The 17858-nt window shown below is 44.3% G+C and overlaps 1 protein-coding gene across 1 annotated transcript in view; it reads right to left on the bottom strand.

Moving 5' to 3' along the window:
- USP40 (ubiquitin specific peptidase 40) overlaps nt 1-17858 on the bottom strand; it is an 81128-nt gene that overhangs the window by 15711 nt on the left and 47559 nt on the right. The window contains exons 14-21 of the mRNA XM_088457577.1: nt 11388-11472; nt 8916-8986; nt 6646-6965; nt 6369-6495; nt 4059-4116; nt 3875-3925; nt 3021-3109; nt 1418-1504 (exon numbers count right to left, since the gene is read on the bottom strand). Coding sequence (XP_088313703.1) covers nt 1418-1504; nt 3021-3109; nt 3875-3925; nt 4059-4116; nt 6369-6495; nt 6646-6965; nt 8916-8986; nt 11388-11472 — 888 coding nt within the window. The remainder of the gene's footprint in view (nt 1-1417; nt 1505-3020; nt 3110-3874; nt 3926-4058; nt 4117-6368; nt 6496-6645; nt 6966-8915; nt 8987-11387; nt 11473-17858) is intronic.

Here is a 17858-nt window from a genome sequence, read left to right on the forward strand (position 1 = left end):
ATCACTGCATGCAATACAGCACCACATGAACAATTTCCGCCCAACTCCCAATCAGGCCCTGAATCCGCCTCCCAAGATTTCCGCCAGAGAGTTTGGAGAGTGGAGATGACTGAAGCCAAAATTATAGCCCCAATGAGACTGGCATCCGGAGCCACTATCACAGTCAGACCCCTCTCTGATGTGTTTATCCAATGCCACTAATACAGACCTAGGCCTCCCTGACTGCAAACCTATCAAGTTACGTTGACCACATTTCCCACAGCCTTTGTGACCCAAGCTTAAGTTCAAATGGGCCTGGGAGACGCCCCAGCCACCATAATACAATAGTAATGGTCTGATTTATCTGTGCTATTGTTAAAGGCAGTGGCATTCAGTATCAGAATAGAGGCGGACATAGAAGATCACGCTACTGGGGCATCCACCTTACGTTGATTTTTACATTATTCCCTTTAGGTAAAGAATAAAAGATCTACCTGGTAACATAAAGCTACCGTTCATGTTTAATCCGTGCCTTGCACATCACACTTACATGCCTGGGGTTATCTGTTGATGCTTCAGTGAAAGAGCTGGAAGGATGGATACAAGCGGGATTAAGACTATGGAGTAAAGTTCACGAAGTTCCACCAGAGGCTGGCAGTGATCTAAAGAACAGGACCCAGAACTAGGAGGCAGTTACATGCCCACACTCTGGCACGCTGTCTGGTGCTGCTGTACCATCCCAAACAAGCGGTTCAGCACTTGACCCGTGGACACTACTGGCAATGGTAATGAAGGAGTCTGCTGCCCCGAGCACAGGATCCAGAGATGGTGGAAGGAGGTACTGGGGCGGCTCCTTCTCAGCCAATTCCAGTTCTCAGACAGCCGGATGGACCTGTCTGAATCCAGGCTGACCGCCATAATAGTAATAAAGCCTATTAAAAAGAAACTCACAAGCTTCCAATACAGCTCAGCAACACAGTACCCTGTCCTGAAAGTGGAGCAAAAACAGAATTAAATGATTTAAAGCACCATAATTCTAATGGAGGCATTATATACCCCATGGTCCCGCATCCCCCAACAGGATGAAAGAGAAAATATAAACAAGACAGAGATTAGTTAATACCATGGGATATACGAAAACCAAAATTAAAGGCAGAAGAGTAGTCCAGCTACATCTGATTACGATACGGACATTTAAAAACAGGGTATTACACAATGCAAACATTTCCACACCAGGAATTTCTCTCTGATACAACAGCAATAATCTCTGTCATTCTGTGACAGATGCATCATTAAAGAGGCTGAGCAGATTGAACTACTATACCCAGCACACACACACTGCCATATTTTACAGGGCATACCAAAACACAACCTATTATAACTGAATGAATACAGTAAGGGGTGGGGAGACTGAGACAAGGTGGATGATGGTTTATACCTCCCCCACTGTTAGCGTTTCATCCAGTATAATCTCTTGTTCCTGTCCTTCCTGGAGATCAGTGCCGACAATAAAAGACAGGAAGACCTGCAGATATACAGGAAACAAAGCACCATCTATCTGGGACTTATGACAGTTCTAGATGTATTTTCATGCAATACAAGTCCACACGCTGCTCACACAGATCAATGATGAGTGTATCCCCATTGCCTACCATGCGCAGCCTAATCATTATACATCCAGCTCGGGACCCAGCATTAGTTTGATCAGATAAGCTAGACGCTGTGGATGGGTGACAACTGTATTGGTTCATGTAGGAAGGAACTGACTGATCTCGCCAATTGTCTGAGAGGGTGAATCGCTACCCAGCCAAATCACAAGCGGGTTATGCTAAAGTGGTAACAGAGAGGTTTGTTTGGGGGGGGGGGGGGGGGGGTGTCTTATTTTAGTGTCTTAATCTTTTTTTCATATTTTAGCTATATACTGCATATTTTACATCAAGCACTGGCAGCCATGGGCATGCTGGTGTTTGTAGTTCAACAAGGATGGGATTCAGGCCTTTTAGCAGCAGTACTTACCTTTGAGCTCAGCTGCGCTGCTTCAACCATTCTAATGAATCTTACTGGCTCTACAGTAGGGGTGGGAAATAAGCAGCCCCCCCCCCCCCCAGCTGTTGTAGAACTACACATCCCAGCATGCTCTGCCAAAGTTTTTCTATTTCAACATGCTAAAACTGTTGCAAGGCATGCTGGGATGTGTAGTTCAACAACAGCTGGAGGGCCGCTTATAGCCCACCCCTACTCTACAGGAATGTAAGACCCTCCCAGCGCTGCCTTCTCCAGTACCCTACAATCATGAGAATGGAAGGCATCCCCCCCGCCACTGGGTCCCACCGGATCCACTAGACCACTAGGGAGAGTTATAATTCTATTCTCTATTCGCACGTACCAGTGTTATACATGAGTTTTTAACAGCCATTAATGGAGATGTTTTAAACTAGGGATGTGCAGGCTCGGATTAGTTCGGATTTTCCCGCCAAATTCAGATTTTTCCCGACAAAAATCAGGTCTCAGAAAGAGGAAAAACGTCATCTTTCATGGACAAACATCATTATTACTCGACAAAAGTCCATGAAAGATGACATTTTGCCTTTTTCTGAGACCTGATTTTTGGCGGGAAAAATCCGAACTTGGCGGGAAAATCCGAACTAATCCGAGCCTGCATATCCCTACTTTAACCAGATCACTGTTGCCTAAACAGGTTGCGAGCTGCAGCCGCTGCGGGAACTCCTGCCAGTCTTCCCGTATTTTTAAAGCGGCAATCATTTTAAAAAGTAAAATCAAGCTGGTTTTGCCTTTAAAATGATTGCCGCTTTAAAAAATACGAGAAGACTGGTAATGTCACTGAGGGATGTACTACCACTAGGAGGGTGAGGGGTATTGACACTGGGGAATCTATTGTCAATGAGGAGTAGGGTGTACCATGGGGACATATGGACACATTTTATTTCAACTAAAATATTTAAATATATTTTTTAAATAAAATAAAAAAATAAGGTCACTTTTGGAAAAAATAATTGTCATTTAGGTGGTTAATACGTCACCTCTGAGGTGCCTGGTGCTTTTCCTCTGCACAGGCCCAAGATGCTCCCGGCTTTAAGCTCTGCCTCCTGCACTGTGACATGCTCCAGAACTGCAAAACAAGAGACTAGGTCACCGGGCATGGCACTGCCAGGCCAATCACTGTGCAGGGTTCTGTGCCACTGATTGAACAGAGCATAAGAATAAATATACAGTCCATTCCTTCCGCAGGCAGTTACTGTACTGTGACGACCATCTTCCTCTACCAATAGTCCATCATTGTGAGATTTATCCTCCAGGATGTATACGGTCACTTTTTTTTTTGAGCAATGGATTTTAAATTTCATTTCTTTTAAACTCAAAATAAGGGAATTTAACTTTTTATACCGGATGGAGATCTTCTATTTCCAACTCATTGATAAATAAATTACTTCGCAGTCCGTCAAAGTGACGGGACATTGTCGCGCCTGCGAAATGTCTCGTTTGAGCCCCCAAACGGGTCACTTTTCAGTCATTACTACTAGTAGAAATGTCAGTGCTGGCGGCTGTGCGCAGCCGAACGGAACAATTGAATTGTTCAGTCGGGCGCCATCTAGTAGCCGCCGACGGGCAACACACTTGAATTCCCCCCTTAGAGGTGAGGAGCAGCGTTAGCCTTTTATATATATAGATAAGTAAGAAACTGGCCCTTTCACTATCATATGCTTGAAAATTAACCTTCGATTGGTTCAACCATAATTACTTTTGAGGGTTAAATTATTCCACTCTCCAATAATTTTTTGCTGTTGTTTTTTTAGCCTTTTCTATTAGGGTGAGCCAATAAAACAATAAGTTGTTTACACGACTGATCTGCCGTATAGTTCCCTATATATCTCACCTGGTGGAAGCAACTTCCCGCTTCTATGCAGAGGTCTCAGACAGGTGCCATCTAACAAAATACACCAGAAAGAAGTAAACCTTTAAATTGTGTAATCTTATACAAAGCAAAAACAAGTGAGAATCTAATGTAATTCTATAATACAGTTTAATAGCAACAACACTAGCAACACTAGACATCTTACCAGTGTCCTCCTGCAACTCCAGCAATTCCACAGCCTTCCTGCGGATCTCGGACATAGTCTGAGGACAAAGCCGAGATCGATCATTAGACATTTCCCAACATCTTTCCATTATCTCATCTTGTAAATTGCATGTTATCATAATCATGGGGCTGCTTGTTAAATTATATTCCATGTAATTCGCTACCAACTAAATAATGTATATGACATTTAACAAATACCAATAAACTTCTTCATTTATTCCCATCTCTGAGATTCTGTGTTTGCCTATTCCTAACGTTACACTTCCATTCTCTGCTTTTATTCTCATTTCTGTCCTTTCAACTGTATTGTTTTCTTCCTTGCAGAACCTCCATCTGTCTTCCTCTAGCTTTTATGTCAACATTTCTGCCATCGAATATAAACCTTTTTTTATAGCTCCATGATGACAAGGCAACACCCACTGATCACAATGTATATGACAAGGCAACACCCACTGATCACAATGTATATGGCAAGGCAACACCCACTGATCACAATGTATATGACAAGGCAACACCCACCGATCACAATGTATATGACAAGGCAACACCCACTCATCACAATGTATATGACAAGGCAACACCCACTCATCACAATGTATATGACAAGGCAACACCAACCGATCAAAATGTATATGACAAGGCAACACCCACCGATCACAATGTATATGACAAGGCAACACCCACTGATCACAATGTATATGACAAGGCAACACCAACCGATCACAATGTATATGACAAGGCAACACCCACCGATCACAATGTATATGACAAGGCAACACCAACCGATCACAATGTATATGACAAGGCAACACCAACCGATCACAATGTATATGACAAGGCAACACCAACCGATCACAATGTATATGACAAGGCAACACCCACCGATCACAATGTATATGACAAGGCAACACCAACTGATCACAATGTATATGACAAGGCAACACCAACTGATCACAATGTATATGACAAGGCAACACCAACTGATCACAATGTATATGACAAGGCAACACCCACTGATCACAATGTATATGACAAGGCAACACCAACTGATCACAATGTATATGACAAGGCAACACCAACCGATCAAAATGTATATGACAAGGCAACACCAACCGATCAAAATGTATATGACAAGGCAACACCCACCGATCACAATGTATATGACAAGACAACACCCACTGATCACAATGTATATGACAAGGCAACACCCACTGATCACAATGTATATGACAAGGCAACACCCACTGATCACAATTTATAGCTCCATGATGACAAGGTAACACCCACTGATCACATGGCAGATGCTGATGGTCACAATACAGACAACAGCAACCAGACTGTCAGAATACAGACAGATTGCAAAAGTAAGTATCAGGGTTAGGAGAAGGCTTAGGGTTAGTCACTAGGGGTAGGGTTAGGCCGCGAGAGGGGAGGGTTAGGATTAAGAACTAGGGGGAGTGTTAGACACTTAGGGGGAGGGTTAGGGTTAAGAACTAGGGGAGGGTTAGGAACTAGGGGGAGGGTTAGGAACTAGGGGGAGGGTTAGGGCTAGGCTGCGGGACGGGAAAGTTAGGGTTAAGAACTAGGGGGAGGGTTAGGCACTAGGAGGAAGGTTAGGGTTAGGCTGCAGCAGGGGAGGGTTAGGGTTAAGCTGCGGGATGGGAGAGTTATGTTAAGAACTAGGGGGAGGGTTAAGGTCAGGCTGCTGAAGGGGAGGGTTAGGGTTTGGCACTAGGGGGAGGGTTAGGCTGCGGGAGGGGAGGGTTAGGGTGAGGCACTAGGGGCAGGGTTAGGGGCAGGCTGCGGGAGAGGAGGCTTAGGGTTAGGTACTAGTGGGAGGGTTAGGGTTAGGCTGCAGGAGGGGAGGGTTAGGCTATGGGAGAGGAGGCTTAGGGTTAGGTACTAGTGGGAGGGTTAGGGTTAGGCTGCAGGAGGGGAGGGTTAGGCTACGGAAGAGGAGGCTTAGCGTTAGGCACTAGAGGGAGGGTTAGGGTGAGGCTGCAGTAGGGGAGGGTTAGGCTTCGGGATGGGAGAGTTAGGGTTAAGAACTAGGGGGAGGGTTAGGGTCAGGGTCAGTCTGTGGGAGGGGAGGGTTAGTGTTAGGCTGCGGGAAAGGAAAGTTAGGGTTAGGGTCAGGCTGCGGAAGGGGAGGGTTAGGGTAAGGGTTGTAATACCTGACAAAAACCTGTCTGGATTCTGACTGTCGCCATCCTGACCCAACCTAATTATTTCCCTACTATAGAGAAAACTTGTATTTCATCAGCAGCATATGGGCATTTTTATTACTCACTGAGGCAGGGTCGGCAGGAATTTGAACCGTTTCCTTTCCATCTTCTGATCTGCACCAATCCTGCACCTGAACGCAGTGAAGGCCCAGGTCACCGGCTGTCTCTTTTTCCGTGGCTAGTGTCACCTCTCTAAAAGACAAACACAGGGTCTCCTCAAGCAACTTCTAGGTATCAGTGAGTTTTACACGGGAAGCTGGGGAGTTGAAGAATGCATTTTAATTCCCTGAAATGACATGGAACTAGATATCAGACAGTCTTACTAGTGCAATGCTAACTTACCCCTCTTCACGCGAATCCAAAAGCAGAAGGGAACTTCCATCTTTAAGCCCCAACATTCTGAGGGTTTTGTTCATATCTTCAATGGCAAAAACACTCCAACCCTCACTGGTCTCTGCGGATGGAGAGCAAAGCAGCGACTCCTCTGAGGGGCTACCGGCTAGCTTCTCCTGCACCGCTCTCAGCTGAAAGTTGGATGGGAAGACTCTTTGACTCTCCGAGTAGCTTGGCGAGGAACCATTGCTTTGGGCTTGACGTGGACGCATGATGGTTAGGAGAAGAGGGGCGCAGTCTGGACCACCCTGGACTGGCAGCCCTCCAACCTACATGGTCAATAACCGATATTACCATTAGACACACGGACGTTTGTGAAGAGGGAACGATAGAAATGGGGCAACCAATAGGACTAAACTGTACTGGGAATAAAAATAACCATCGTGTAAATTAAGTTGGCTTCCGGCACTGGTACCTCTTCACCAGTGTGAGAAATACAAATCACTGCATAAAGTAAAATACTAATAGTATATCTGTATATTGATATTAACTTTTTCCTGGCTTTTAGCAGAAAAAGAAGCCTATCATAAAGGTGTTTCTAACCTATCTACTTGTGAGCCTTCATTTTCCAAAGATAGTTCTAAGATGTCACTTAACCTTACCTCCACTATGGCCTGAGCATGATAATGTATTAATTACAGATCAATAATTCTATCATTTGGTATGGAATCTCTCACACAGTACTTTGCTTATTTTGTGTTTATGGAATCCAACACCTTAGATTTACATGTACTTGAACATGGGTTGGGTATGGTCAGAATACAGACAGCGGCATCACGATAGTCAGAATCCCAACACCCATAAGGAAAGAAGGTAAGACTCACCCTTATCCCCAACCCTCTCTCCCCGGTGCCTAACCCTAACCTTCCCCCATAGTGCCTAAACCTAACCTCCCAGCACCCTGAACCTAACCTTCCCCCCTAGTGCCTAAACCTAACCTTCCCCTCCCCGCAGCCTGAACCTAACCTTCCCCCCTAGTGCTTAAACCTAACCTCCCCCTCCCCGCACCCTGAACCTAACCTTCCCCCCTAGTGCCTAAACCTAACCTCCCCCACCCTGCACCCTGAACCTAACCTTCCCCCCTAGTGCCTAAACCTAACCTCCCCCTCCCTGCACTTTAAACCTAACCCTACCCCCTAGTGCCTAACCCTCCCCCTAATGCCTAACCCTGACACCGCACCCTAGCCCTCCCCCTAACACCCGAAACTTACCTTCGGGATGCCGGCGATAGGGATTCTGCTGTCGGGATTTCGGCGCCAGTATTTCACCCGTCTGCATACCGCACGCCGGGATGCTGACTACATCCCCTTGAACATGCTTCCTCCTCAGTGGTCTGTAAGATCACTGGCGTAAAAAGACAAAAGGAGCCCCTAGGCAATTGTTGAAAATTTGTTTTTCTCCATGTGTATTCTGATAGAAGATCCACAGTGACTAGATAGCCAATAGGTCGACACCAGATGGTCGACATGCAAATGGTCAACAGGGTCAACCGACTGACAGGTTCAAATGGTCGACCGTTCAAAGGTCGATGTGGACTTAGGTCGACAGGGTTAAAGGTCGACATGATCACAAGGTCAACACACAAATAAGCTGTGTATAGGCTGTGGAAGAGGATGGTTAGGCTGCAGAAGGGGAGGGTTAGGGTGGAGATTAGGGTTAAAATAAACAAAAGTGTCAACCTTTTCTGTGACAACCATCGATGTGTCGACCTTTTGGCCATGTCGACCATTTGACCCTGTCTACCCTTTGTCTGTCGACTATCTGGTGTCAACCTATTGACTGTCTATCTAGACACTGTACATCTTTCAATCCACACCCTTCTGTACGATCACAAAGGTTGAACACAACGCCGTAATCGTGCCTGTCTGTAGGACCAAGACCTGGAATACAATAAAGTCTTTCAGTGGCACTACCTAAGAGAAAACCAAATTGCCCGAATTCAAAGTGCTTTACGGATACATATGGTCCAAAACTTATATATGTTATATGTTTGTAACAATCTTATTACAACACGGTTATCATGTAATTAAGCTTATTACAACCCTGTAATTTCATCCACTTATTAATAACCTCTCTCCTTTCGGCTGACCAAGAGATTGAAGTACGCCACAACCTATACTCCCTTGTGGGACAGAAAGAAGAAATTAAAACGTGAGCGGAACTTCTCTTAATGTTATATCATTGGGTTCTCTTTCCAATTCTGAATCCAATTCTCTTACCTGCTGTCCATCCCACAGAAATATATCACAGCTGTCTGTGACACCGGCACTCAGAAGATTCTGCTCCGCATCTGAGAAACATTAAACAGCATCAAACTACTTGTTCACATCTAACAATGATAGCACTTCATTATAACTAGAAAAAGGATGTATGTAGTTATACTTCATAATATTTTCTGGAAAATCGTATCATTATCAGACATATTAGTAAGTGCAGCAGAAAGACGACCACTATCCCTGGTTATCTTATGACAGCATTAGAAGACCCCAGAGATTGCAGCTTGAGGATTGGATGAATGGCCGGATCACATTCATATTGATCACCTGTGTGATTAAACTGGGCAGCGATCCTATTGTTTGGGTTGAGCAACAGGACTGACCCATGTAAAGCCACCAATCCATGATATTATGTATCATGGTAACCCCCCCCCCCCCCCAAATAACAATTTCTAGTTATTGGTCCCCTCCATCTGCCTTCAGTTTAATATTTGTCAGAAAGAAGATTGAGTAGCTCTCTGTATTGCAGTCGTTCTCTTCTTATGCCAGCAAGTTTTATTCATAGGAAATGATCGTTTTGGAATTAAAGGGCATGTGGGTGTCTGATGACATAGGGGAGGTTTGGCACTTACGCGGCATGTGGGGTGGGTCTGATGGGCGATTGGGGGTGCGCTGATGGCATGGCGAAGATCTGATTGGCACATAACTGGCATGTGGGGGTGTTATGATGGCATTGTGGAGGACCGATTGGCACTTAAGAGGCAGATAAGGGGGGGGGGTCTGATGGTGTGGGGAAGGTCTCTTTGGCAAAAGGGACATGTGGAGAGGTCTGATGGTGTGAGGGAGATTGACACATAAGGGGCATGTGGGGTGTATATTGGCATCGTGTATATCTGTTTGGCACTGAAGGGGCATGTGGGGTTGGTGTGATGGCATGAGGGAGGTTTGAATGGCACATAAGGGGCTTGTGGGGGTACTGATGGCACGGGGGAAGTCCAATTGGCAATTAAGGGTCATGTGAAAGGGGTTTGATAGAGTGAAGGAAATCTGTTTGGCACTTAAGGGGTATGAGGGGTGGTCTGATGGCATGGGGAAGGTCTACTTGGCACTAAAGGGGCATGTGGGAAAGTCTGATGGCATGGGGGAGGTCTGATTGGCATTTAAGGGGCATGTGAGGGTCTGATGGTCATTTGGTGGTGGTCTGATGGCATGAGGAGGTCTGCGTCCCACATAATTCTGAACTCAGTGCGATCATTGTGTGCACAGAAACGATTTCTGTTCATTATGTGACCATACCTGCTGCAAACTTTGCTTTCTCATCAAACTGTTGTTTAGAGTGTAGAAGGAAAGGAGGAAGAACAGAGAAGGAGGGAGCAGGCGGGAGCTCAGGGGACTGCAGATGGTTATCTTCTGTGAGTAAACAAACTCACTGGGACTGATTCAGAGGTGGATGCAATACCAATGTTTTTCGCAACTATTTGCTACTGTGCATGCGCAAAAAGTCCTGAAAACCCCTATGGCGCATGCGTTCCCGAGTGTACGCGAAGTCCACTGCTGCTACGGAGGCACTGGCATTAGAACCGGCAAGGCAAAGGTACACAAGGAGAAGCCTGAAACTCTCATTTGCATATTACTGCCACTGGGACGCCGCACAAAATCGCAACCACGCACCTGCATCAAAGCACCTGTCTCTAACAGAAAGGTCTTATTCCAAAGACAGAACGAAAAAGGAAAAACCTGAAATATTTTCACCTTTATTGTCATTCACACAACAAATCTAAAGAGAGAAACATTTTGAGGATCAATCATCCTCATCGTGCTAATATTTTCCTGCTGCCATCTTGTGGAGTATTATTTATTTGTCTTATGGGTGAATCTCTGTGTGACGCACGGGACATTTACATACATTCAAGTACGGGAACTGTTTCTAAACCACAATCCTCTCTCTCTGTTGTGCAAGTCTTTAAATTAGGGATGTGCAGGCTCGGATTAGTTCGGATTTTCCCGCCAAAAATCGGGTCTCAGGAAGAGGCAAAACATCATCTTTCATGGACAAACATCATCTTTCATGGACTTTCGTCCATGAATGATGATGTTTGTCCATGAAAGATGACGTTTTGCCTCTTTTTGAGACCCGATTTTTGGCGGGAAAATCCGAACCTGCATATCCCTAGTACTTTAAATACTTCATTGGTAGAAAAAAATGTCACTACAGTAAACTGTTCCTTCTGGAAATTTTTAAAAGTCTGCGTGATTCACGGGACCCTCTGCAATTTGTGAAATTCATCTCCACTTCCATCTATGGTCCAATGGGCAAATATCAATTCATTGTTTTAAATACAACAATTAGATTTAATCCGGTGTGACATGACATTTGAATGAGCTGTACAGTAAACTAATCACAAATGCAAACTATATATTGTATAGCTCATTTGTTTCCCTATTTCATTAACTGCTGGATCATTAAACACTCACCACACAGGTCCTGGAAGACATGTAAACCTGCCGGCAGAAGCTTTGCGATGCTCAATACATGTCCTTCTACCGACTCGTCCAACAACTGCAACAATAGCCAAGTCAGCAGATCAATAACATCACCTAAACGTTCCAAGCAGAAGTTTAGTGCAATCAATACCAATTTAGAAACACTAACATCGGCTTTACAAGAGATGACTACGGCTTCAATTTGGTCATATTGCAAAACAGAAAAAGGATATTAATCAGTTTGCTATAGCCTCCAGTACTCACAGCCGTACTGGACTTACAATGCTGAATAAACAGTTTGCTGCCTTCAGAATTGTTAAGCACAGTATACAGTACAGTCAGAATTATAAAGCACAGTATGCAGTACAGTCAGAATTATAAAGCACAGTATGCAGTACAGTCAGAATTTTAAGCACAGTATGCAGTACAGTCAGAATTGTAAGCGCAGTATGCAGTACAGTCAGAATTATAAAGCACAGTATGCAGTACAGTCAGAATTATAAAGCACAGTATGCAGTACAGTCAGAATTATAAAGCACAGTATGCAGTACAGTCAGAATTGTAAGCGCAGTATGCAGTACAGTCAGAATTATAAAGCACAGTATGCAGTCCAGTCAGAATTATAAAGCACAGTATGCAGTACAGTCAGAATTATAAAGCACAGTATGCAGTACAGTCAGAATTATAAAGCACAGTATGCAGTCCAGTCAGAATTGTAAAGCATAGTATGCAGTACAGTCAGAATTGTACAGCACAATTTGCAGTACAGTCAGAATTATAAAGCACAGTGTGCAGTACAGTCAGAATTATAAAGCACAGTATGCAGTACAGTCAGAATTATAAAGCACAGTATGCAGTACAGTCAGAATTGTTAAGCACAGAATGCAGTACAGTCAGAAGTGTACAGCACAATATGCGGGTGTTCATTGCAAACACTGATGAACAGCTTTTTCCTTTTTTCGTCATTAAGCAACAGTTGAACTCAAAAATAATATCAGTTCATATGTTATATATATATATATATATATATATATATATATACACAGTCAGGTGCTTAAATATTGGGACGTTGACAGAATTTTCATATTTTGGCCTCTATTCACCACCACAATGGTTTTGAAATGAAACAAACAAGATGTGCTTTAACTGCAGACTTTCAGATTTAATTTGAGGGTAATTACATCCAAATCAGGTGAACGGTGTAGGAATTACAATGGTTTCTATGTGTGCCTCCCACTTTTTAAGGGGCCAAAAGTAATGGGACTATCAACTCAAAAGCTATTTCATGGACAGGTGTGGGCTATTCCCTCGTTATTTCATTATCAATTAAGCAGGTAAAAAGTCTGGTGTTGATTCTAGGTGTGACATTTGCATTTGGAATCAGTTGCTGTCGACTCTCAATATGAGGTCCAAAGAGCTGTCACTATCAGTGAAGCAAGCTATCATTAGGCTGAAAAATCAAAACAAACCCATCAGAGAGATAGCAAAAACATTATGTATGGCCAAATCAACTGATTGGACAATTCTTAAAAAGAAAGAACGCACCGGAGAGCTCAGCAACACCAAAAGACCCGGAAGACCAAGGAAAACAACTGTGGTGGATGACAGAAGAATTATTTCCCTGGTGAAGAAAAACCCCTTCTCAACAGTTGGCCAAATCAAGAACACTCTCCAGGTGTATATGTGTCAAAGTCAACAATCAAGAGAAGACTTCACAAGAGTGAATATAGAGGGTTCACCACAAGATGTAAACCATTGGTGAGCCTCAAAAACAGGAAGACCAGAATAGAGATTGCCAAACAACATCTAAAAAAGCCATTACAGTTCTGGAACAACATCCTATGGACAGATGAGACAAAGATCAACTTGTACCAGAGTGATGGGAAGAGAAGAGTATGGAGAAGGAAAGGAACTGCTCATGATCCAAAACATACCACCTCATCAGTGAAGCATGGTGGTGGTAGTGTCATGGACTGGGCACGTATGGCTGCCAATGGAACTGGTTCCCTTGTATTTATAGATGATGTGACTGCTGACAAAAGCAGCAGAATGAATTCTGAAGTGTTTCGGGCAATATTATATGCTCATATTCAGTCAAATTCTTCAGAACTCATTGTACCGCGCTTCACAGTGCAGATGGACAATGACCTGAAGCATACTGCAAAAGCAACCAAAGAGTTTTTTAAGGCTAAAAAGTGGAATGTTATGCAATGGCCAAGTCAATCCCCTGACCTGAATCCGACTGAGGATGTATTTCACTTGATGAAGACAAAATTGTAGGGAAAATGCCCCAAGAACAAGCAGGAACTGAAGACATTTGCAGTAGAGGCCTCGCAGAGCATCACCAGGGATGAAACCCAGCGTCTGGTGATGTCTATGCGTTCCAGACTTCAGGCTGTAATTGCCTGCAAAGGATTTGCAACAAAGTATTAAAAAGTGAAAGTTAGATTTAGGATTGTTTAGTTTGTCCCATTACTTTTGACCCCTTAAAAAGTGGGAGGCACATATAGAAACCGTTGTAATTCCTACACCGTTCACCTGATTTGGATGTAATTACCCTCAAATTAAATCTGAAAGTCTGCAGTTAAAGCACATCTTGTTTGTTTCATTTCAAAGCCATTGTGGTGGTGAATAGAGGCCAAAATATGAAAATTCTGTCAATGTCCCAATATTTATGCACCTGACTGTATATATATATATATATATATATATATATATATATATATATATGAGGAGGATACTAGTATAATCAATATACAGGCTCTGCATCCTTGCGTTTGGACACCAAGAGAAGAATAGTTTATTCTTATAATGATTTCTCTTGCTAACAAAGAGCATAATAACAATGTTTGACATTTGAATAAAGCTGGGCATCCACTATACAATTTTCTGTCAGATATCTTTCCAATCTGGCTGGTTGGAATGAAAACCTGGTAATGTAATGGAGCAAATGACAGTCGATCATATGGTTTTAAACACTGAAAAAAGGACAAATAAATTGTTCAAACTGGTTACATTTGTGTGTTTTAACCAATTTGTCTGAACAACCATTTTTGTCTGTTTTCCAGTGTTTGTGAGCAAATGGACGATTGTCATTTGCTCCCATACATTACCAGGTTTTCATTCCAACCAGCCAGATTGGACAGATATCTGACAGAAAATTGTATAGTGGATGCCCAGCTTAAGAGACCTTGATCAATAGGTGTTTTACTCAGTCTTTTCACTCTTTGGGCAAAATTTACTAAGCGGCGGTTTGGCGGCGGGTTCTATTCGGTTCTAAACCCCGGCGGTTCGACGGCGGGTTCTATTCTGTTCCAAACCCCGGGGGTTTGGTGGCGGTTTTGCAGTGGTTTCTAAATGACAGCCCTGTTCTATTCTAAAATGTGTTCTGACAGCAGTTTTGCAGTGGTTTTGGCCTTAGTAAATCTGCAGATAGCAAACCGCCGCCAAAACACATTTTAGAATAAAACAGGGCTGTCATTTAGAAACCGCTGCAAAACCGCCACCAAAGCCCCGGGGTTTGGAACAGAATAGAACCCGCCGTCAAACCACCAGCATTTAGAACAGAATAGAACCCGCTGTCAAACCACCGCTTAGTCAATTTTGCCCTTACCCTCTAAAAACAGTCAGAACCTTTTTTGGTCTACTCCCCGAAATCGTGGTTGCCAAAGAACGGCAGCAAACAAGGTCCTTTAAAAATCTTGTAGACAAGCTTATGGAGGTTATCTGTAAGCACATCTTGCTAGCCTTAGGGTTCACTTTGCCATAGCCTGGATCAGTATAGCTGGGTACAGACTGACAGATATACTGGCCAATCAATTGATCGGCCAATATATTGGGTGCCCGTCGGCCAGTGTATACCAGCGATATATCTGTGAACGACATCGTTCACAGACATATCGCGTCGGCTGTGCTGCACAGCTGATGGACAGATATACCTGCAAATATATTTGTCCATCGGCAAGTGTGTACGGCCGGTCTGCCGACCGCCTGTACACATGCAGCGGCAGCCATGGGGACTCTGCTGGTGCCTGGAAGATGATAGTCGTTCAATGTATATGAATGACCATCATCTACAGATAGATATGCAGATATATCTTTGCAGTGTGTACCCAGCTTTAGGCTATGAACATTTTGACAAACCCGCTATACACTTCTCTGATGACCCCTGTCTGAGCTGGCCAAGTTGCAAATTGTGGAGGCTAATCTCTACATTTTTGAGGAATAGCATCCAGGCTATTTGTGTGCCTCTGCTACACTAGCTATTCTCTGTCACTTCAGATCTGCAGAAACATATCTGAGTGGTTCATGGCTGGAATTCCCTATAGGACTTCAAACGCCGGATCAGTGGCAAAAATTTAAACTGGAATATGATACCAAAGTTTATCGATAAGGATAAGCACTGTGGGGGATCTGGTTTCATCCAGTTAAGAGCTATAAGGCATCTAGAAGCCATGAAAATGTGGTCTATAAGTTTCAATATCTGCTTCGGGACATCTTGAATTATTCATGGGAGGAGGGGAGGTAACATGGCAGATTAGGTGGGAGCTGGATATAAATGATAGTGATATGAATATTGCCTGAAAAAGAAGATCACAGTTAAAACAACAGAAGTACTATGATGGCATCCCATAAGAATACAGGTGGAACTGTGGTCTTGCGCAAAAGAAACTGTCTACAGGTCATGTCAGCGTTATAGTCCACAACTGCCAGATACAAACCACCAGGACATTCTACCTGCCAACAGAGAAACCACATACGGTAAATGCCTATGCCAAAGGCCTCAGGATGCCACTACCAAAGCGACATACACCACAACGGTGACCGCCCCTTAGAAGGGAGTGCACAGCAGAGAATATAGCACCATTGTTAACATGAGAACGGAAAAATTTAGATAACTCCGCCGAGGCCCTAAACCTCCAAAGCTGAAGGTACCCCATCAGCACTCCTGAAAACCAGATGCATGAACATAACGGATCATCCACAATCTCCACCATGGTTACAACAATTCGTAAGTGTGATGCTTGATGACGGGGCCTTCAAAGACAACAACAGAACAAAACAGCCTGTGACTCTGAAGACAAGAAACCTTCACTTCTGTAGGACCCCGTCTTACATAAAGTGGCGAAAAAAAAAAAATAACCCCTTAACAGTAAGCCTAGCCATGTTTGATGACAGATCCCACTTGCCTCTATCATTTTTTATGATAACTGAATGTAGCAAGAGGAGAAAAGCGGAGCTTGCAAGATGCAGAACACCTCCCAGGGATGGGTATCACATGAGAAAAGGAGACTTATGTCTTACCTGGTTAAGTCCTTTTCTTTGAACTCCATAGGAGACACAGGGACTATGCTGGGTATAGGCTGTGCAGCCCTACAAGGCTGCTCCGCCGAGGCACCCCTAGCGAGCTGCCTACCAAGTACCTACTGACCTGGTGGTATGAGTAGTCACCACGTCTGCCGCCACGAATATGGTGGATGGACCAAGAAACCAGCTGGCCAAGTGCTTTGCAGCCAGCTAGCCAGTTTGGGAAGCCCATAGAGTATGAAGAAGGAGATCAGACATATGGAGATCCTTAGCATGGTCCACATAGACTCAGAGGGCCGTCACCACATCCAAAGAGACCACCTCCGGCGAAGAATCAGGAGACTGAAAGGCCGGAATCACAAACACCTGGTTGATGTGGAACAGCGAAATGACCTTAGCAATGGTAGCCAAACCGTCAGGCTGAAAGACCAGAAATGGAGAGCAACACAACAGTGTGCTCATGTCAGACACTCTCCGAGCGTAGCAATGGCCAGAAGGAATAGAGTCTTCCCAACAAAAAGCCAACCTAAAAAAATTGAAGGGAGGGAGGAGACTAAAGAGCCCTCAGCATGAAGGATAAATCCCAAGGAGCCACCCGAGGAACAGCAACAGAGGACTCCCTGATGGAAGGACATAACTTCAGGTAACAACAGAATCCGTCTCTGAGAGTACAGAGAGGGCAAAAACTCTGAACCTTCAGGAACAAAAAGCCAAATCCAGGCCCACCTGCAGGAAAGGGAGATAAATCCTAGCTGAAGCGAATTTGTGGGTATGGGGCATGGTAACGACCTGAAAATCCCCTCGGCCCTCGGGATGGATGTCTCAAAAGCCACCCCTTCAAAGAGAGATGGGCGCAAACCGGATGGAAGCACCAGCCCTGAAGCAGAAGATCCGGCTGTAGCGGAAAACGCAGAGACGCAAAAGAGCCGCGTGTCAAGCTCGCCACGGCAAAACGGGAACCACAAGGATCGCGGTGCTGCCACGAGGATCGCGGTGCCTCCACTAGGAGCACAGTGAAACCTTCCTGAGTAAATCTGCAGAATCAGGGAATATGTACCCGAGTCGAAAGACCCACCGATTCACCCAAGCTTCCACCAGAAGACCCCCGCCGGATCCCTGGTGCGAGAGCCTTACCTCAGCAGCCAGTGGTTGTGT

Source organism: Taudactylus pleione, unplaced genomic scaffold (assembly GCF_031769625.1).
Source record: "Taudactylus pleione unplaced genomic scaffold, aTauple2 ptg000769l, whole genome shotgun sequence".
Taxonomy (NCBI): domain Eukaryota; kingdom Metazoa; phylum Chordata; class Amphibia; order Anura; family Myobatrachidae; genus Taudactylus; species Taudactylus pleione.